The sequence below is a fragment of the Silene latifolia genome, chromosome 9, assembly GCF_048544455.1.
Source record: "Silene latifolia isolate original U9 population chromosome 9, ASM4854445v1, whole genome shotgun sequence".
Taxonomy (NCBI): domain Eukaryota; kingdom Viridiplantae; phylum Streptophyta; class Magnoliopsida; order Caryophyllales; family Caryophyllaceae; genus Silene; species Silene latifolia.
Genome location: NC_133534.1, coordinates 106,976,142 through 106,999,454, shown reverse-complemented (window position 1 = coordinate 106,999,454; position 23,313 = coordinate 106,976,142). Strand labels below are relative to the sequence as shown.

General features: G+C 40.9%; 1 protein-coding gene across 1 annotated transcript; it reads left to right on the top strand.

The window, feature by feature from the left end:
* The first annotated feature begins 2,013 nt into the window (after positions 1–2,013).
* Positions 2,014–3,190, top strand: LOC141601443 (uncharacterized). Its single transcript, XM_074421729.1, has 2 exons — positions 2,014–2,773; positions 2,922–3,190. Exons 1-2 carry the CDS (start codon positions 2,014–2,016, stop codon positions 3,188–3,190), a joined length of 1,029 nt encoding a protein of 342 aa, XP_074277830.1.
* The last annotated feature ends 20,123 nt before the right edge of the window (positions 3,191–23,313 follow it).

Genomic DNA, 23,313 nt, shown 5'->3' with positions numbered 1-23,313 from the left:
ATTTAAATCATACGATCGCACTATTGTTGAGGACACATTTCCCAACAGTTTATCGATGATATCTTAGTCTACTCTAAGACTAAGGAGGAGCATGAGGAGCATCTGAGGATCGTGTTGCAGACTTTGAGGGACCATGAGTTGTATGCTAAGCTGTCCAAGTGTGAGTTCTGGTTAGAGAAAGTTGCTTTTCTGGGCATGTGATCTCTAAAGATGGGGTAGTTGTGGATCCCGGCGAAGATTGAGGCAGTGACAAAGTGGGAAGCACCGAAGAATGTTGCCGAGATTAGGAGTTTCTTGGGTTTAGCCGATACTACGGACGGTTCGTGAAAGATTTCTCCAAGATAGCTAGACCGATGACAGCGTTGATGAGGAAAGAGAACAAGTTTCGTTGGGATGAGAGTTGTGAGACGGCGTTCCAAACATTAAAGGAGCGTTTGACCACGCTTCTCTTAGCATTGCTCAAGGGAGCGAGAACTTTGAGGTTTATACAGATGCCTCGAAGAATGGGCTGGGATGTGTGTTGATGCAGAATGGTAAAGTGATTGCCTATGCTTCTAGGCAATTGAAGCCTTATGAGGAGAACTACCCTACTCATGATCTGGAGTTGGGTGCAGTGGTGTTTGCTCTCAAGATTTGGAGACATTACCTTTATGGAGCAATCTTTAAGGTATTTTCTGATCACAAGAGTCTCAAGTACATCTTCACGCAGAAGGAGTTGAACATGAGACAGAGGAGGTGGATGGAGCTGATTGGCGATTATGACATGGAGATCATCTACCATGAAGGGAAGGCCAATGTTGTTGCTGATGCTTTGAGTAGGAAGAGTGTACATTCTCTGTGTACAGCTCTATCCTTGATGAGGCTGAGGGATGAGGTAGCGAGTTTTGGGATACATATGATGCAGAAAGGAGATGCCATGGGTGATATGACAAAGACATCTTGAGTTTTATGATGATATTCGAGGTAAGCAGGCTTTGGATCCTAAGTTAGTTGAGTGGAGAGCTGGAGTAGAGAAAGGGACAGTGTCCCGCTTTTCTATTCATACAGATGGTAGTTTGAGGTTTGATGGTAGGTGGTGTGTTCCTAATGACGAGGAGTTAAAAAAGACTATCATGACAGAGGCACATTGCACACCATATTCAGTTCATCCAGGAGGAGACAAGCTATACAAGGATTTGAAGAAAACGTTTTGGTGGCCTGGGATGAAGAAAGAGACAGCTGAGTTTGTGTCCCGTTGTTTGACATGCCAGACAGTTAAAGGGGAACAGAGACGACCACAAGGTAAGATTCAGCCTTTAGAGGTACCTGATTGGAAGTGGGATTCCATTTCCATGGATTTCATTGTGGGTTTGCCCAAGAGTCAACAAGGTAACAACATGATTTGGGTGATAGTGGATCGTCTGACCAAGTCAGCTCACTTTGTTCCAATGAAAGATACATGGACTAAGGCACAATTGGCTATGGCCTATCGAAATAACGTGCTTAAGTTACATGGAGTCCCTAAGGACATAGTGTCTGACAGAGATGCGAGGTTTATATCGAGGTTTTGGAAGGAGTTGCAGGAATCGTTGGGAACAACTTTGAAGATGAGTACAACATTTCATCCTGCGACAGACGGGCAGACTGAGAGAACAATCAAGACTTTTGAGGATATGTTGCGAGCTTGTGTGATGGATTTTGGTGGTAGCTGGGAGTAGAGGTTGGAATTGATAGAATTTTCTTACAATAACAGCTATCACACAAGTATTGGCATGGCACCGTTTGAGGCTTTGTATAGGAGGAGATGTAGGAGTCCAATCTGTTGGGACGATAGTGCTGAGGCAGTGGTTTTAGGACCAGAGATGGTGCATGAGATGGTGGAACAGATTAAGATGATCAGGGAACGGATGAGAGCAGCTCAGGATCGACAAAAGAGTTACGCAGATCTACATCGCCGGGATATAGAGTTTCAAGTTGGGGACAAGGTTCTTTTGAAAGTGTCTCCTATCTGCTTCAGGATTGCATATGAACAAAATGAAATCAAATGTGTATGGCAATGGTTTGGAGAGTGGCTTGCTGGAGAAATTTGCTAGTACTACTGGTCTAAAGATAGGTAAACTACCTTTCAAATACTCTGGGGTGCCTATCTCTGCTAAGAAGCTATCTGTACTTGATTGTAACATTTTGGTGGAAAGGATTGTGGATAGAATTAGAGGTCTGGGGGCAAAGATATTATCTTATGCAGGTAGGCTAGTGTTGATTAAAAGTGTGCTTGGTACTCTTCATAGTTACTGGGCTCGGATATACATCATCCCATCCAGTATTATGGCCAAGATAGAGAGTACTTGCAGGAGTTTCCTATGGAAGGGGGATGCTCACTCAAATTCTAATGCTCTAGTGTCCTGGAAGCAAGTCTGTTTGCCAAAAGAACAAGGGGGATTGGGAGTGTGTGATATCGGGAGGTGGAATGTGGGCTCACAGAGGAAAGTATGTCCGTGGGTGATGGATAAAAAAGATCACCTATGGGTAAAGTGGGTGCATTGTACCTACTTAAAAAGTGTGCCATGGACAGATTATACACCTTCTCAAAGTAGCAGCTGGGCTTGGAAAAGAATTTGTAGGGTAAAGGATATCCTTCTTTCTAGTTATATACAGCATGACTGGTTAGAAAAAGATGCTCCTTACTCGATTTCTAGTGGTTATGATTGGTTGGGTACTGAAGCAAGTAATGTCCCTTGGTATAAGCATATTTGGATTACTGATGGTATCCCTAAGCATCAATTTATCACCGGTTGTATGTTCAACGAGCGTCTTAACCAAGGATAGGGTTCATAGGTCAAGTTTTTTCGAGCGGTGATACGAGTGTGTTCTGTGTGGTGAGGAGGATGAAAGCCATGATCATTTGTTCTTTCATTGCTCCTACAAATCGAAAATGTTTGCAGCAGTACAAGACTGGAGTAAGTTGGCAATACCTGAGAGGCAAGTTTTGAGCTGGTGGCAGGCTCAAGACAAGAATAGGGGGGTATTCACCTCTTTGGTAGTGATGGCTTTGGTGTACCATATCTGGTGGGCACGTAATCACTGTCGTTTTCAGCAGGTGATATGGCGACCAGAGGTGGTTGGAGCACGGATTAAGCAAGAGGTTCAGGCTCGCATTGGGAGTCAGAACAAATCTAGGAAGAAATTGATATGGACTAATCTAAATAGTTGAGTTTTTTTGTTGTCTCAGAATTGTGTTGTAAAGGTGCAATGTGCATTCTTAAAATTGTTGTTGGGATGATAAACTAGTGTGTAATAGATCATTATTATTAATAGAATTCTTACATTCTACCAAAAAAAAAAAAGAAAGTGTCTCCTTTGCGTGGGGTTATGAGATTTGGGAAGAAAGGCAAGCTAAGTCAGAAGTTTATAGGGCCTTATGAGATCTTAGAGCGAGTTGGGGAAGTTGCTTATCGTCTGGCTTTACCAGCTGCGTTAGAAAGAGTGCATAATGTGTTTCATGTATCGCAGCTGCGGAAGTATGTGAGTGACCCGTCACATGTGTTAGAGGCAGAGAGCTTAGAGCTAGATGAGTCCTTATCATATCTTGAGGTGCCTAAGCAGATTCTAGACCGAAAGGTTAGAAAGACTAGGAGTGGTGAGACAGTTTTGCTTAAGATCCTGTGGTCTAACCACGAGACCGAGGAAGCTACATGGGAGCCAGAGGAAGCTATGAAAGAGCGTTACCCTTTCCTTTTTGATCAGGTATGTATGGTTACGGGGGCGTAACCTTGTTTCTTTTAGGGGGGTAAGAGATGATCGCGAGCAGTTTTTAAGAGTTTTATACCCCTTTAATATGTTGTGTCGGTATGTTTGTCGGGATGAGTTGGGTAAGTAACATGTTTGATGTAGAATTTTGTTTGATTGTTGAGTCGGGAATGTTGAGGGAGTACCTTTGTTTAGTAGTGGTTTGAACTTCGGGGACGAAGTTCCTTTTAAGGAGGGAAGACTGTAATATTCCGTATTTATAAGTCTTGGGGTACTCTATCGAGTAGGCCTTACTCTGTCGAGTAAGGGTAAGTTGCGAAATAAAATAGTTTCTGACCTGTTGGGTACTCGATCGAGTAGCTGGGGCACTCGACCGAGTAAGGGGGTACTCGATCGAGTACCTTGGGTACTCGATCGAGTGTCCGGTTTTACGGGGAGTTTTCTCGGGTTTTGTTAATTATGCGATTAAGGTATTTAAGCTTCGTCGTCATTACTCTAAATCACTTTTACAAAACCTAAATCCCTGTTTAAGAGAGAAAGCAAACAAGTTCATCTTCTTAATCGCATTCTTAGCAATTCCCGGAGTTCAGACGGTCAGTTCTTGTCGTTGTTCGTACCGTTGGGTTCCTTGCGTCGAGGGTAAGATCTGTGTACCCTTTTTATCGTATTTCCTTTGTTTTGGTTAAACCCTAATTTAGAGATTGGGGGTTTTATGTGTAGTATGTGATGTGGTAGCCTCTATGTGTTGTATGATAGGAGGAGGGTTCATAGAAGAGGCTTTTTGACTCAGCAGTAGAGACCGTCTGATTGTGTGCATACCAGGTAGGATTTCCTACTCAGTATTAGTCCCATAATGGGATATTGGTTGATGTATTGTATTTTGTTATTTGCTATAATAATTGTATTGTGATTGTGGTTGTGATCGTTGTTGATGGTTCGCGAGGCGTGGCCTCGGGAGTGGGGTCACTTGGGGAGTGACTTCACGCCTAGTTTCGCCTTCTCGTGGAACCCGCTACGAAGGGATGTGCACATTAATGGACAGGGTTTATCGCTCACTATGTGGAGCGGGGATTTGGTGGGTACGGCGCGTCCCCCATCGGCAGGGTAATGGTCCAGTTGATGATTAGTATTGAGATGATGGGAATTGGTTGGTTGTGTGTGTGTGTGACAGCTTAAGTCGTCTGTTTATCTTATCATTGTTGTTTATATTGATTGTGTGATTAGTACGGCCCCGTTGTAAACTGCGGTGATCCATTCCGGGATGGTGAGCAGATATTGAGCAGGTATTGAGATGAGTACTGGGATAGCCGGGATGCCACGACATGATGATAGAGTCTTCCGCTTGTAGCTTTTAGTTTATTTACATTTCGAGTTAAACAATCGATTGAGAACATGTATCGTACTTTTGGTTTGGTTTTGAGGATTGTAACTATTCGTTAATCATTTATAATAAACGTTGTTTCTTCATTGTTGTTTGATTATCATTGCCTCGGGTAACCGAGATGGTAATGTCTTCATACCTGAGTGGTCCTGGTAAGGCACTTGGAGTATGGGGGTGTTACAGTAACGACATATGATCCGTGTCTTTGGCACAAAAGATTTGCTCACATAAATTCAACAACGTTGAATAAGCTAAAGAGATGGGATTTGGTTCAAGGACTTCCTTCAATCAAATTCGATCAAGAAACTTTATGTGACTCGTGTGCTCGATGCAAACATGTGAGATCATCGTTCAAACCCAAGACAATGGTAAGTACTAATGAACCACTAGAACTCGTGCATATGGATCTATGTGGCCCAATGAAGGTAAGAAGTAGAGGCGGATTCAGGTATGTTTTTGTTCTAGTCGATGATTACTCTAGATATGTTTGGCAAATCTTTATCAATTCAAAGGATGGAACCTTCGAAGAGTTTGCAGTTCTAATGAAGCTTGCCTAAAATAAGAACAAATCAAAGTTAGTTTTCATTCGTACGGATCATGGCACCGAATTTGATAACCATGGTTTTATAGAATAGTGTAGGGACAATGGTGTTGGGCATAACTTCTCAGCACCACGAACCCCACCACAAAACGGTGTTGTTGAACGTATGAATAGGACGTTGGAGGATATGGCATGCACTATGCTATTGTGTAGTGGACTACCCTAAAAGTTTTGGGGTGAAGCTGTTAGCACTACATGCTATGTTCATAATCGAGCTTTGATTAGAACCATTCTCAAGAAGACTCCTTATGAGCTTCTTAGGGGACGTAAACCCAAGATATCACATCTACGTTGCTTCAGGAGTAAATGTTTTGTCCATAATAATGGCAAAAATAGATTAAGCAAATTCGATCCCAGAAGTGACGAAGTTGTGTTTGTTGGTTATTCTAATCATAGCAAAGCGTATAAGGTTTTTAATAAGAGAACCTTATGCAGCGAAGAAAGTATTCATGTTGTTTTCGATGAGAATAATATGTTTGATAAAGCTGAACAGGATGAGGAAGAAGATTTGAATGAACCCGATTTCCGACTATCCAGAGATGATCTTCTAGAATTGGATGAGAATAAAGAAATTGAGGGCACAAATGATGAACAAGGAAGCCCTTCGAATCATAAAGGAAAGAGAACTGAGAGTTTAGTTGATGATACTAAAACCTCTTCTCAATCCAAGCAACTCGTGAGAATAAAGTTATAGCTGATGATGCTATAACATCAACTCCAAACCAGCAAAGTAGATCTAATGTTATACCCGATTCTGTTATAACTCCAGGATTAGACTCAGGGGGAACAAAGCTTGAGCCCCAATCATTTGAAGAAGGTGAGACTAGTTCAGATGAAGATGTGCCTCCCATCTCTAAGAAATGGAGATATAAGGACTCTCATCCAACGGAAACAATCCTAGGAAGTCTGAATGAAGGTGTTCGAACTCGTAGAAGACCTAACAACTTTTGCTCGTTCTACTCCTTTTTCTTAAACATTGAGCCAACAAACATCAAAGAAGCACTTGCAGAACAAGATTGAATCGTTGCTATGCAAGAAGAGCTTCAACAGTTCGAACGGAACAAAGTTTGGCATTTGGTTCCAAGACCTAATGACCGAACTATTATTGGTACAAGATGGGTTTTTAGAAACAAGATGGACGATACAGGAGTTATTGTACGAAATATAGCCAGATTGGTTGTACAAGGGTCCAATCAACAAGAAGGAATTGACTATGATGAGACCTTCGCTCCTGCAGCCAGACTTGAGGCTATTAGATTATTATTAGCATTTGCTGCCCATAAAGGAATTAAACTTTATCAAATGGACGTTAAGACAGCATTTATTAAAGGTTATTTGAATGTGGAGGTTTTTGTTGAACAACCTCCGGGATTTCTCGATAGCAAGTTTCAAAACCATGTTTATAAACTGGATAAAGCCATGTATGGTTTGAAACAAGCTCCAAGGTCGTGGTACGACAGATTGTCAAAATATCTTCTTGAAAGTGGTTTTAAAAGAGGATCTGTCGACAAAACCCTATTCTTGAAAACTGAAAATTCCGATCTATTAGTTGTACAAATTTATGTTGATGATATTATTTTTGGGTTAACTAATAATCGTTTATGTAAGTAATTTTCATAATTAATGACCTCAGAATTCGAGATGAGCATGATGAGAGAACTCAAGTTCTTCCTTGGACTCCAAATTCAACAAACTGCTGAAGGAATTAGGATATACCAACCAAAATACATCAAAGAACTAATCAAGAAATTTGCTATGGAAAATTCTAATTCTAAGCCAACTCCTATGGGTACAGATAAGAAGTTGACTTTGGATGAAAATGGTAAGTCTGTCGATGAGACGACTTATCGAGGTATGATTGGCTTCCTTCTTTATTTAACTGCAAGTCGTCCTGATATTAGGTTGAGTGTATGCGTATGTGCTCGATTTCAATCGTGCCCTAAAGAATCGGATATGATTGCAGTTAAGAGAATCTTGAAGTATTTAATTGGTACATCTAAATTATATCTATGGTATCCTATCGAATGTAATTTCGATCTCATAGGGTATTCAGATGCAGATTATGCAGGTTGTTCACTTGACAGAAAAAGTACTTCCGACATAGCTACGTTTGTTGGACCGTGTATTATTACATGGGGGTCATAGAAGCAAAATTCCGTTGCATTATCTACAACTGAAGTCGAATGCATTGTCTCTGGGTTGGTATGTTCTCAACTTTTACGGCTTAAGCAACAGTTATGTGATTACGGTGTTAATGTTGGGTGTATACCTATTTTATGCGATAACACGAGTGCTATAATTATATCTAAGAACCCTGCGCAGCACTCACGAACTAAGCATATAGACATTAGACACCATTTTTTACGTGATCATGTAGATAAGGGCAACATAAGACTAGAATTTTGTAGTACAAAAAAACAATGGGCTGACATTTTTACCAAAGCATTGGCTAGAGAACGTTTTGAGATTTTACGGTTGGAAATTGGTTTAATTGGTGGCAACTAAACTTGTCACAAATAATTTATTTTCCGTATGACTGACAAGATTTGACGAGATTGTATGACTGTGTCCGTATTCTTCGTTACAAGTTTATTTGTGTTAAATTTTATATTATATTATGATAATTTTTCGTCTGCTAGTCATGTATATCTTATGTTTTATTACGAACTATAAAGTCGGTAACAAATTATTCTTACATATCTTTTACCGAAATTCCTTACTATATTTCTATCTTTCGTCAAAAATTTATCCTATACTATCTCACAAAAGATTTACCCTAAATAATATTTCCTACACTTTCTATATAATATGGTAAATTAAAAAAAAAATCCTACAAAATCTACTTACCTAATCCTACACGCCACCCTACTCCTTTTCCTAATCCCACACAAACTCAACTTGCTATAATTCACTTTGATTACACCCTTAAAACCCCACCTCCATCCGTCACAATCGCCTCACCTCAACCAAACCATAAGCCACCATGCAACAAATTCTTTACTCCTACCAAAACTCCCTCGCCTCAACCAAACCATAAGCCTACCAATCCCTATCATAACCGGGTTGGTACTAACATAGAGGGGAAATGACGAAAGCTTAACAAGGGTAAGAAGAAGGTTGTCCGCTTTGAAGGTTCGGTGGAATAAACCGATATAGTGGTCAATCAAGATGGTCCTCAAAGAGCTATGTTCCGTGAGTACATGCCGAATGTAACATTGACGGGTCTTGATAAGGTTAGACTTACCGCGGATGAAAGAAATCAGTTAAACCGTGTTATGCGGTATGGTATTCATGGAGGTCGGTCCTATTCCGAAAGTGGTATGGAAAAATTGAAGCTTTACAATTTTTCAAAGATTTTTTAACCTATCAAGAATGGAAAAAGCTTAGCTCTTTCGTTGGTCCCATATATCCGATTGAGGTAATCCAATTTTATTCTTCGGTTTTCATGAGAAATAACATGTTGCATGCAATGGTCAATGAGTGCGAAGTCACCATCTCCCTTGACGATTTTTATATTCTGTTTTCGATTCCTGATGATGGGATCGAAATTAATCCGAGTACGGAATGGGGAGATGTGACGGAGGAAGAGAAGCTTAAAATTAAAGGGTCTTTTGATGTTGATGCCACGGGGTCGAGTAATATGTTAGCGGGACCGTTTACTCCTAAGTTGAAAATTTTCCTAAACTTTCTTTAGAATACGGTTGTCCCGAGGAGAGGTGGTCGTGATAAATTGTCGAGTTATGAAATGGTGTTAGTCTGAAGGTGGCTCGAAGGAACAAAGGTTAGTCTACCCCGTCTTTTTTTTCATCGGATAATCCAAACTAGTATTTCCGTCACCGAGGAGAAATTGTATACAACTTTGGATTTGCCTTTTAGGATGTGGCTTTCTCGGTTGCTAGAACATAAAGGGGTGGTTGGTCTTTCTAGCTACGGGGTCATGATCAAATATGAGATGTGTGACACTCATCTAAAGTATATGAAAATTGGTGCGATTGGACCCGACTTGGTGTTCTTGGCTAAGGGTAATGTGGTGGAGAAGTCTTCGGATGTAATTTCGGTTGTGGAACAAAAATTGGACTTGTTTATGACAAGTGTTTGTGAAAAATTAGAAGTTCAAAACAAGTTGATTGCGGATTTGGTCTCGGGTTTGGGTAAGGAGAAGGATGGGGCATCGGTTTTGAAGGGCTTGAATAATGCAGAGGTCTTAGCTTACTTGCATGGGTTGGAAGCTCGTGTTGATGCTATGGCTCGTGATGCGGCTAGAGCGGCTAAGGAATGCCTCCGTCATTCCGGGTCATTGGCTATTTTTGCTAGTCAAGGAGGGGCAATTTGGTGTGAGGGGAAGGCTACGCACGAGGATATGGGGGTTATTTACGAGGCTACTAAAGCCTTATCCTTGAAGGTTCTTAATTTTGAGACATGCCTCACAGCAGAAGCTAACCATGTCCGGTCATGCTTTGATCGTCTTGAGTCTCTTGAGTTTAGGACTCGTCCCGGTTATGTGAACCCGAATGTCGTGAAACGGGACTATCCCTAAACCTGCCACAATCCTTTCCTTGCTTGTTTTTATTATTAGACTTTATATTTTGGATAATTGTCTAATTCGGCCCATTTTGGCTTACACTTCTATTCGGCCCATTAAGCTTTATAACTTGTTATTCCATTCGTCCCATTGGCATTAGACTACTTGGTTTGTAGTAGACATATGCTATATTTTGCATGCTTATCGTAGATTACACTCTCGTTTTATAATCTATCTTTGCATGATTGATACGTGTCTCGATCTATATTATTCTAGTTGTTTCATGTCTTTTCTCGTCTTTTCGATGATGTCAAGAGGGGGAAGAAAATGATCGTGACTTAAGTATTTGCCTAAGCTTGCTCCTTGCCAGAACCTTTAATCTCTTAAGGTCCTTAGATGCTATACTTTGTATATAAGTGGCTTGTTCTTGCGTTCAACTGTCTATGACTTTATAGTATTATGTTGAAGGGGAACTTACACTTAGTCACAAATCGTAAGAGACTTGTCATCATAAAAAGGGTGAATTTCTTGGACCATATAGATATATGTTTAAGTTTTGATAATGACAAGTGTGTGCTTCGTTCTATATATACTCTTGATCGTAATCGTTTGTTTAGTCTTTACTAGATTGACTTAGGTTTACAAGTTAAGCAAGTAATGTTATAACATCCTTGGTTATAACATTGACGATTTGTGAAGCATCGTTCAAGTAATGTTATGGCAGCTTGAGCTGTGACATTAAAGATTCCTAAAGCGTCATATTGACTATAACAAGTTTCAAGTATGATAATCACTCAAGCAAAAGGCTAGATCAAGTTTATAACAAGCTCAAGATGAAGAGCTTATGATCAAGATAAAGAGAAGATCCTATTACTGAAGATCTCATGGAAGATTAGCTAGTATAGGTCTTCATCTAATAACAGTACTTTAAGAATTAATATTGGGAAGGTAATGTTATAGCTATTTCACCTATAACTTTACTTACCAAGCTTAATGTTATAGTTGTTTCTACTATAACTTTAAGTAGCAATTTTATGGCACGATTTTAATAATTTTAAAATCATTTTCAAAAGATAAAATTCTTCAAATGTGTTTCAAAATCATGTGTGTATATGATAGATATGAAATATGAGTTGTTATAATGAATAATTTGCATTTCTCTATTGGTTAGTAAAACGGCTTATGGGTCGTCATGCTACTTAGGGTTTGCTAGATTATTTGACCTAACCCTAATCCAAGGAGTGGATTTTCGACCTAGCTGGACACGGCCAAGGGTTCGGCCGCACGGCCCTGTGCCGTCTTGGTTTCGTGAATCCTCTAGTACAAGTAACCTGTCCAATTAAATCTAATAATATTTTTACAAGATATTCTCATATCTTAAATATATATTTGATTTAATTTGTTTACTTATCCGAAAATCATAGAGATTAAATTAAGGTAAGATAAGATTTACTTTTATCTTATTTACCTAATTTAAGTTATCTCTTGGATTAATTTAAGGAAGAGAGAGGATTTATTTCTTGCAAAATAGACTACCTATCTCACGGCACCTATTAGGGTTTCGATCCAAACCATAATCTTCCTCTTTACTATAAATACACATGATAAGTCGTTCATTGGAAATAAGCTTTTCGAAATACATAATTCTTTGCAAACAATTTTGAGTTTAATTTTAATCAATTATTTTTATTGTCTTGCATTTTAAAATCTTTACGAAAAGTCGTGCTCTTTAAAATTGCTTATTACTCTTAATATTACGTTATAAGATAATGGTACTTAATATTGTTTCTTACTCGTTCAATTGTGTGAACACTTAGAAGAACAATCAAGTGCTTTCTTAGTAACTTAAGATAGTCAAATCGAATATCTAGGGATATTCAAATTGAGTTATAACTAGAGTTAGTTGTACGAGTTGGGTTGATAATTTTGTAATCCGGAGAAAGGTATTAAAATTATTAATCGAGAATAGTGGATGTAGGCTTTGACGTGTGATGCTTAACCACTTCAAAACCGTGTGTCTTTGCAACTTTCGTTTTTGTTCATTTCATTACGTTCACAATCACTTAGTTAATTAGTTAAAGTTTAATCAATAAACTTTAAGTAATTAATTGCATTGATATAAAATAAAAAGTGGGCATAAGCGTTTAAATACTAAATTCACCCCCCATCCCCCTCCCCCCTCCCCTCTGTCGATTATTTCAACTGTGATAGACTCTTTAGTAGATAAGCACACCCCCTCTTCATACCCATTTCCAACAATCCCGTCTTCGGTAGGTATCGGGGCGGTTGGTGGTGGTGGCGTTATACTACGGGGACTGGGTTGGTCGGCTGGTGTTTTCCGGCTGGGAAGGCGTTAGTGGTCAAGTGATTATGTGTTGTTTTTTTTTTGAAGAAAATAATTAGTAATAACAAGGGTGTTGAGTTTATCGATCCTGTACTTAAGAGGGGGATGAGGTAAATTAAGTACCCTTTTTAACATTTAAAGCGAAGAGCGCGTTCACGTTTAATTCTGAATCACTACACAGACAAATTACATAGTCTCGATGAGTGTTCAAACAATATAAATTGTGTTGTATTGTTCTGATTGTATGCGTGAAATAAAAACGATAAAAGTGAACAAGAATTAAAGCAAATAAAGAGAAAGGCACGAGACACAAGATTTTTTACGTGGTTCGACCTACTCTCTAAAGGTCTACGTCCACCCTCTCTCTTTTTAATATTTCCTTTATAACCAAACCCGATTACAAAGAAAACCCCCACGATCAACCCTGATCGTGTGACTTAGTACAATCCTGTACCCCAAAAAAAACTCTCTCACAAAATAAAAATTACAACACGGTTTGTCTCCTTATATGGTTCAATAATTTAGAACGATGAGTACAAAATGTCCTCATGAGTATAAAGAGTTGTGCACTCGAAGATGGTTTAAGAACACGGCTTAAAATATTTTGCAAAACAAGTTAAAGTTCAAGATTGAAATGAATGGTTTGAAGAAAATACTTTGAATCTAACATTAAAATGGTTTTGCCAAAAAGATAACATTTTTCAATGCTCAAAACTTAATGAATCACACGCTGGTTTCTCATACCCCTTATATAGGAAAATATGGTTAGTATCTTATTCCTATATTTTAGGAACCAAATTATTTTCAAATTATATCATATCATAAAATATTCCACAAAGATTTTCACTTCTTTTCCCAAACAATTTCTTAACTATATTAGAAGATATAATATTTTCAGTCAAAATCATATTTGAAGATTATCTTTTTCGAAATATTTTGTAAAATAAAACCAGAAAAAGATCATACTCGCGTTTTTAAGAACCGTTCAGAACTGAACAGTTTCTAGAGTTGTTCAGATCATATAACGAGTGAACCCAAGAATTATACTCTTACAATCATCTAGACAAAGGACCATTACTTGAATCAACGCTTCAATTTTCCTCCAAGCACGAAGAGCATCATTGTCAACCTGCCATAACATATCTAACACACAAGCATAAGTTAAGAGGGAATAAAAAGGATTAAGGACTTGTCATCATCAATACAAAAAGCTCAACAAATTCCCCCTTTGATGATGGCAAGTCCCTATTAAAAAGTGTTCACCCTCAACACAAGAACATGAACTTATCCCTAGACAAAAATAAAGGTAATGAAAAGGAAACATTCAATAGATCAACATAAGAAAGATTTTTGAACCATTAGTCGTAGAATAAACAGAGAAGCATCATCATAAACAGACGGTAAAAATCCTAGCAACTACTTAGTAGAATAAATCCTAAATCTTTATTCTTCTTGACATCATCAAAAGGAGAAAGAAGCGCAAAAAGAGTTAACGCAATATCCACGACTAGAAAACACAAAGTACCAGCTGCTGGTCACAGTCAAAAGACATAATCATAACAAGCAATAAACTAAATTAAAAGAGTACTAAAAGAACATATCCACAATATATAGACGTAAAATAAGGAGGAATAAAGGTGTAGGGCCTGACTAGTTAGGTAGATGGGTACGGATTTGGTCAAGTGTGGCTTGGAGAGAGGCCATTCCTTCTGCAATTTGGTATCCAACTTGGCATCCAAAGCTGCTAGGCCACGATCCACCTTCTCCGAATGACTAACAACAACTTCAGTTAGAGTATTAAACCTGGAGCATAGTACCTTAAGACCCCCAGTATCAACACTATTCATATCCACATCATTTAGATGATTTGCAACACTAATCAACCTGTCACCCACCTCCTGAAAGAAATTCCAATTTTGTGATAAAAGGAAGACTCAACCAAGTATTCTTATCCACCTCCCCAAACCCCTTAATTGGAATGTGAAACATTTTTGCATGATATCTAGTATGCAATATAAGGGTTTCACCATTGCTAATTGTTGTCAACATGTTACAATCAGGATTAACAGCAACAGACTAAGAAAATGGAAGGAGTTTGGGAACATTAACAGGACAAGTTATACCGAATAGGGGAGTCCAATTTTGGTATTCAATTGCAACGTAAAGGAAAATCACAGAGACCCGGTCCGTCAACGATGCAAGTGGGTAAAAGTTGTAATACCCCGTATTTTGATAATAATTTATGAGAATAATTTATGTAATTTAAATAATTAATCAATGGCATTTCCAATAATAGTTGCGAATAAGACGTTAATTGAATAATAAAATAAGTAAGCAAGTCGGAAATTAGACTTAGCTAATAATAAGGCCTTGGGCCGTGTGCAATAATTGTATGGATAGATTCTAATGGCCTAATATGAGTAGAAGTCGGGATTTGAAGAGGAATTTAATAATAAAATGATAAGTATAATAATAATATGGTAATTACTAATAATAATCGGAATAAAGCAATAGTTTCCTAATTGGCCTCATATACTCCCTAAACCTAGACTATAAATACATAATAAATCCGAAAAATAATTCATAAAAGTAGAGGAAGGAGATTAAGAAGATGGAAGAGCAATTAGCGATAAAAGGTAAGATCGTCCTAAATAATTCAACTGGTATTTTATTAAACTCAACTCGTATTGTATTTACATTAAAACCGTTGTAACACCCCCTCATACCAAGGTGCCTTACCAGGATTACCCTACCATGAACGTGTGTTACCATCTCGGTTGGCCGAGGTTAGTACATATCAAAAGCGTCTGAACTGAGCACATTTATTAAAGTACTGTAAAGTATAAAGTTTACAACATCCAAATCCAAATAATGGTTTAACAAAAATACAACTCCAAAGTTTAACAATAAAAGAAATCCAACTAAGACTCAGACGGTGATGCTATGACTGGTGATGGCAATAGTCCCAAGATAGTCCCCAAGCTCACACTAGCAATACCTGTCAAGCCTGCTCACCATCCCCGAATGGATCACCGCAGATTCCACAACAACAACGGGGTCAGTATTACTCAAATATTAAGACAAACAAACGGGGAAATCAACTGATCATCGCCAATTCCCAATCCTCCATTCTCACACAGTAACCAACTACACACAGAAGTGTCTAGCCCTGCCAGATTAACCATCGCAACAGGTAATCCTCGCCGCCAGTGGGTGACCGCAGCCGATCCCACCTAGTCCAGCTCCTCAACGAGCGACAACAATCCTTGTCCCTTAATGTGCACATCCCCTCCCATGGCGGGTTCCACGGAGGGCGAACTAGGGTGTGAAGCCACTCCTGCAAGTGACTCCACCACAATCACAATCACATGATATCACAGCCATCTCAATACCCTCACACCAACATCGTCACAACAATCTCCATACTCCGATGATCAACAGATAACAATAATCACAACAAACATGTCTTACAAAGAACAGTAAACTGAGTAGGAAACCCTACCTTAGAAATCAACAGTGAAATGAACTTGAACACTCAGAAAGGCCCCTCTACGAAGTCTTCTCCTATACCATAATCATATCACACAATTACACATTGCACAACCCCCATATTCCCAATTCCGTAAATGTACAATAACCCCAACGAATACGAATAACATAGAAATAGAACTTACCAACAGTAGGATGGGGAATTATACGCAAGGACTCCGAAGATTTCACAAACAACAAGGCTATGGGATGATTAGGGAGTGATTAGGGAGAGATTAGGGTTAACGTAGAAATGATGAAGTTGAATTGATGTTTTGAAAACTGACGCGGGATATAAAATAATCTTAAACACTCCCTAATCAAACCGTCAAAATAATACTCGCCAGACCGAATACTCGGTCGAGTAAAGTTATACTCGGCCGAGTATCCGCTACTCGGTCGAGTATTCACTATACTCGGCCGAGTATTCATCGGCAGAACCAAAACAACTCACAACAACAGCACTACTCGACCGAGTAGGCTCTCCTCGGTCGAGTAGTCACCAAAGAAAATCCGTAGTATTACAACCGTATAGCATGACCATGCCATGACCTGACCCACCGTGACCTCTGCCGTGAGACTTGACCTTGACTGACCGGACCACTGTTGACCGTCAAAGGAGGGATGTTGACCGCTAGTGAAGGATGATTATTGTATATTAAAACCGTGTGTTTAACACAGATAACTGGTTGTGGGACCTACGAATTGGGTTGGCTGAGTTTGGATGATGGGTCGACGATGGTAGTGGTACTTGGTTGGTTATGGTGGTGGTTTGGCCGGAGTTCGTGTGGGTTGTCGTGGTGGTTGGGTATGTGTGCTGAGTGTTTGAACACGAGTTTCGAACCCCTACTGAACGAGTCTTGACCTGGATATGGTGGGGTTGAGTTGTGGTGGGTTAGTCGACCATAGTGGAGGTGTTAGGGTGGTGGCAGCCGGTGGTTGGTGTCGGTGGTGGCGGTAAAACATGGAAAAACAGGGGTAGCGGCGTGACCGTCTTAAGACGAGTACCAGGGCCGCATTAGTGACTGTACCGGGGAAAGGGGACCACCCCTGGAGTCACCGTGGGACAGGGGTGTCAACGGTGGTGGCTAGAGGTGGTAGTGGTGGCTGTGGTGGTGTTGGCGAGGAGCTTATTACACGGTGTTTGTAGATGTCGGGTTTTCGGTAATTGGTAGTGTTATGGTTGTTGTTACTAGGGCGGGAGTTTGTGGGTTGTAGGGGATGGGTAGGATGGTGGTGAGTGGTCGTTAGGATTGGCCGTGGTGCGGGCTAGGAGGTGGCCGTGGTCGAGTAAAGTTATACTCGGCCGTGTATCCGCTACTCGGTCGAGTATTCACTATACTCGGCCGAGTATTCATCGGCAGAACCAAAACAACTCACAACAACAGCACTACTCGGCCGAGTAGGCTCTACTCGTTCGAGTAGTCACCAAAGAAAATCCGTAGTATTACAGTCTTCCCCCCTTAAAAAGAACTTCGTCCCGAAGTTCACACACTACTCTCAAAACAAGGCACAACACAACGCCACAAGACTATACTAACCACATAAAAGAACACCAACGAACTACACAAGTCACCACAAAATCACTACCCTGACTCAAAGCAAAACAATAAAATAAGACAAAACACGACCGCAACCATCTCCTACCCCCCCTAAAAAGACAACGGTTACGTCCCCGTAACCAAACATACCTGATCAAAAAGGTTAGGAAAACCTTCTCGCATAGCTTCCTCGGGTTCCCATGTGGCTTCCTCCATGTTATGATTAGACCAAAGGACCTTAAGTATGACCGTCTCACCATTACGGGTCTTACGAACCTTGCGATCAAGAATTTTCTTATGAATCTCGGCGTAGGACAAGGATTCATCAAGCTCAATGTTCTCCATTTCAAGGATATGCGATGGATCGCTCACATACTTCCGAAGTTGAGATACATGAAAAACATTGTGTACTCTATCCAAAGCCGGTGGTAATGCTAACCGGTAAGCTACCTCGCCAACACGGTCCAAAATCTCATAAGGACCTATAAACTTTTGGCTTAGCTTACCCTTTTTCCCAAACCCCATAACACCTCGCATAGGTGACACTTTGAAAAGAACCTTGTCACCTACCGTAAACTCAATGTCTCTGCGGTGTAAGTCGGCGTAGCTCTTCTGACGATCTTGAGCTGCTCTTATCTTTTGCCGAATTAACTGGACTTGCTCAACCATATCTTGAACCAGCTGTGGCCCTAAAACCACCGTCTCAGAACTATCATCCCAACAAACTGGACTTCGGCATTTTCGGCCATACAAAGCTTCAAAAGGTGCCATCCCGATGCTTGTATGATAACTGTTTGTAATACCCCGTATTTTATTATCGACTGAGCGAGATATTATTATTTAATGGTAGCGTAAAGGTAATTAAATCATGTTTTATGGTAATGGTAAAAGCGTAAAAGTAATTGATTAATCCATATCGTAAGATGAGTCGGGTTTATAGTTGAGTGGCATTTTTGGGTCAAGGTGTCATAGCCCATTTACCCACTTATTACCCACTTACCCATTTACCTTCTTACCTCACCAAAACCCTAAATCAAACCCTAATGCAACTTTAAAACCCTATTCCCCCTCCCTACCGTCATTTTCACATCACCAACATCAACCCCTTTTCTTTCCCGTCTCAAGCCTTCTATACAGCCAACGAGCGCACGCCGGTGAGTGTGGAGGGAGTAGGGTCTGCCGTGAGTCCAGGGAAGCCGTTGCTAGTGGACGAGGGTGGTTGTACTGGCCGGAAAAGCACAGGTCGACGGCCGTCATAGGTAAGGTTCTCTGTTTTTCATTTTGTCACGATAGTTTGATCTGAGTTGTGCGTTGTGTAGGGACTGTTGTGGTAGTCGTCGGGGGTGTGGGACGTGTTACTGGTGGTGAGTCGAGTCTGGTGGTGGTAGGTAGGGTGGTTGTCGTTGCTGTTGGTGGTTGCAGTGGTGGTGTTTAGGTGTCGGGGTTGGTTGGGTGGTTTTTGTTACATTTCAGACATAGGGTAATGGGGTGGCACCACCGTGGACTCGGGGAGGTCGAATCGGTGGTGCCACGTGTGTCAGGGTCACCTTTCGACGGTGGTGTCAAGGGTGGTGGTTGGTAAGCAGGAGGGGTTGTGTCGTGGTGGCAGGCGAGTAAAAAAGGGGGGCTGTTTGTGTCGTTTTGTGGTGGCTGGGTGTAAACAGGGGGTGTTGGTGGTGGTGGTTCTGACCACCAGTGTGGGTCGACCACGTTGGTGGTGGTGGGAGGTGACCAGGCCAGACCTGGTGTCAGGCCTGGTGGTCGACGGTGAGGACTGGTGGTTGTGGGTGAGAGTTGTGGTGGGTTGAAAGGGGGTGTGTTGTGTGCGGGTGAGTTGGTGTTTTTGGGTAGTTTGTGTTACGATTTCTATTTTTAGTAAGTCGGAAAGTATATATACATTTCTATTAATCCCATTATTTACACTATTTATGTTGTTAAGTCGATATCAAATAGCGGTGACGGAATAATATATTTAAGTTTTGAGTCGGGACTTTATTTCGGGAAGGTTACTATTTTTAGTAACTTGCTATTTTTGGTAATTGCTATTTTAGGAACTTCCCATTTTAGGAAACTTTCTATTTTGGGTAACTTATATTTTTAGTAACTTCTAAATTGGGAAAGTTTCTACTTATAGTAACTCTTGATTATGGGAACGGGAATAGTTAAGTGAATTAATTATGTTATATATATGTTTAGGTGGCGAGTTTCGGGTGGAGTACTTCTGATCTGCAGTTAGCTTATCACCGCTATTTGAGGTAGGGGAATACACTGGACTTGATATAGTACTATGTGACTGGATTGACTAAATCGGTGATTTACATGTTATAATATGATTGTCTGATTTAATTCCGTTGAGTACTACTGTTGAACTGTTTTATTATATTATTACATTGGAGTTGGTGGAGGTTGTGATGATGATGTTGTGATAAGGCCCAGGCGGGTTCTGCAGGACATGCCCTGGTGTCCTCAGCTGTGAGGTGGCAGATCGACTACGGTCGATATTTATAGTCTACCGGGGATCGGTAAGGCTGGGTTGTCCGGGGTACGAGTTGTGATGGCGATGGTGGTGATGGAGGAGCATGTGTTTTATGTTGTTGTTTTATTGTATTACCTACTCAGCTTCGCGGCTGACCTTGTGTATTCGTGTACGCCTGTGATGATCCAATTATTGGGGAGCAGATTGACAGGTATTTCAGAGACTGATGGGAGCTGGCCGGGAAGAGAGCTTGGATGACTGACTTAGTGCCTAGCCCAACTTAGTTTTATTATTAGTTTTATCAGACTTTATCTTTGAACGTATTTTTGGAGACTTGTTTTAATTCCAGTTGTAATATCACTATAAACATTTTAATAAAGTACTGTGTTTCTTTCCTTTGTTATCTACTGCCTCGGGTTTCCGAGATGGTAACACCGTCATTTATCTGAGGGGTCCTAGTTCAGGCCCTTAAATAAATGGGGGTGTTACACTGTTATTGTATGAAAACTCGATCAGATCAAGCCTGTCTTCCCAACTGCCCCCAAACTCCATAACACATGCCCTAAACATGTCCTCTAAGGTCTTGATGGTCCGTTCCGTCTGACCATCGGTTGCCGGATGAAAGGCTGTACTCATCTTCAAAGTTGTACCCATCAACTCTTGCAGCTCTTGCCAAAACTTGGATATAAACCTCGCATCACGATCAGAAACAATATCTTTAGGTATACCATGTAACCGAACCACATGCCTCCTGTAACCCAATGCCAGCTGCATCTAAGACTAAGTATCTTTCATGGGAACGAAATGGGCTGACTTGGTTAACTGATCAACAATCACCAAAATCATGTTGTTACCTTGTTGTGACCTAGGCAACCCCACAATGAAGTCCATGGAGATCGACAGCCACTTCCACTCGGGTACTTCCAAAGACTGAATCTTACCTTGTGGTCTCCTTTCTTCACCCTTGACCCTTTGACATGTCAACCATCTGGCTACAAACTCAGCTACATCTCTCTTCATGTTTGGCCACCAAAAAGTCTTCTTAAGGTCTTTATAAAGCTTGTCACCACCCGGGTGAACTGAATAGGGAGTGCAATGAGCCTCCGTCAGGATCACTCTCCGCAACTCTGCATCCTCAGGAACACACCATCTCCCATCAAAACTAACACTCCCATCTGAATGGATAGAAAACCTGGAATCCGTTCCACTCTCTACCTTTGACTTCCACTCCTGAATCTTAGGATTAAGCTCTTGCTTACTCTTGATGTTCTCATACAACTCTGGCTCGATCGTCAAATCCCCAATGGTATCCCCCTCTCGAATCATAAAGATCCCCAACCTAGACATCTCATCCCTCAACTTCAGCAAGGACATAGCTGTACATAGCGAATGAACGCTCTTCCTACTCAGTGCATCTGCAACAACATTAACCTTACCCTCGTGATAGATGATCTCCATATCGTAATCTCCAATCAGCTCCATCCACCGTCTCTGTCGCATGTTAAGCTCCTTCTGAGTGTAGATATACTTTAGACTCTTATGATCAGAGAACACCTTAAAAGTTGCTCCATAAAGGTAGTGCCTCCAAATCTTAAGAGCGAACACAACTGCACCCAGCTCCAGATCATGAGTAGGGTAGTTTTCCTCATATTGCTTCAGCTGCCTCGAAGCATAAGCTATGACTTTCCCTTCCTGCATCAAAACACAACCAAGACCATTCTTTGAAGCGTCGGTATATACCTCAAAGTTCTTACAACCCTCTGGCAAGGCTAGGATAGGAGCTGTGGTCAAACGTTCCTTTAAGGTCTGAAACGTCGTTTCACAACTCTCATCCCAAACAAATCTAACTTCCTTCCTCATCAAAGATGTCATAGGTCGCGCTATGGTAGAGAAATCTTTCACAAATCTCCTGTAGTAGCCGGCAAGGCCTAAGAAACTCCGAATCTCAGCAACATTCTTCGGCGATTCCCACTTGGTAACCGCCTTAATCTTACTAGGATCCACAGATACCCCCTTCTTAGATATCACATGGCCCAGAAAAGCCACTTCCTCTAACCAGAACTCGCACTTAGATAGCTTGGCATAAAGCTTATTTTCTCTCAAGGTCTGCAGGACTATCCTCAAGTGCTCCTCATGCTCTTCCTTAGTGTTAGAATAGACTAAGATATCGTCGATGAAAACAACCACAAACCTATCCAAGAACGGTGTAAATATCCGATACATCAAATCCATAAAAGCTGCTGGCGCATTGGTCAACCCAAAAGGCATCACCACGTACTCGTAATGACCATATCGAGATCGGAACGCTGTCTTAGGAATATCCTCATCTGCTATCCTCAGCTGGTGATATCCCGACCTAAGATCAATCTTGGAAAACACACCTGCTCCACTAAGCTGATCAAACAGGTCGTCAATCCTAGGCAACGGATACTTGTTCTTCACTGTGACACGATTGAGCTCTCTGTAATCAATGCACAGTCTCATACTCCCATCTTTCTTCTTTACAAAAAGAACTGGAGCTCCCCACGGTGACTCACTAGGCCTGATGTAACCCTTGCCTAGAAACTCATGTATCTGCTTTTTCAACTCTGCCAACTCTTTAGGTGCCATACGGTAAGGTGCTTTAGATATAGGACCCATTCCCGGCTTAAGCTCCACGCTGAAATGAACATCCCTCTTGGGAGGCAAACTCGGTATATCCTCAGGAAAAACATCTTCGAACTCTCTTACCACAGATATCTCAGAAGCTTTCGGTGGTTCTACTCGGTGGTCTCTCACATGACAGAGTATCAAGGGACACTTCTTCCTCAAACATGACTTTAAAGTCATCACAGCTATGAACCTACACTTAGGCTTTACCACAAACCCTCTATAGGACACCCTAATACCCTTGGGACCCTTTAAGGACACCCTCTTTTGCCGATAATCTACTCTGGCATCATACTTACCCAGCCAATCCATCCCGACAATCACCTCGAACCCATCCATAGGAAACTCTAACAGGTCTACTGGTAAATCTACCCCTCCAACTACCATGGATACTCCCTGATACAGCTTGAGAGACGACACAGACTCCCCTGAAGGTATGAACACATCATCTTTTATAACCTCAAACTTCCCCAAACCCATAGACACAGCATGACTCTTAGACACAAAAGAATGTGTCGCCCCGGAATCAAACAAAACAAAGGACG

Bases quoted from the DNA above. Each gene is read 5' to 3' on its own strand.
- LOC141601443 (XM_074421729.1), top strand. From the start codon at position 2,014: ATGAAATCAAATGTGTATGGCAATGGTTTGGAGAGTGGCTTGCTGGAG. The intron at 2,774-2,921 runs GTATGTTCAACG...AAATGTTTGCAG, and splicing joins GCATCAATTTATCACCGGTT to CAGTACAAGACTGGAGTAAG.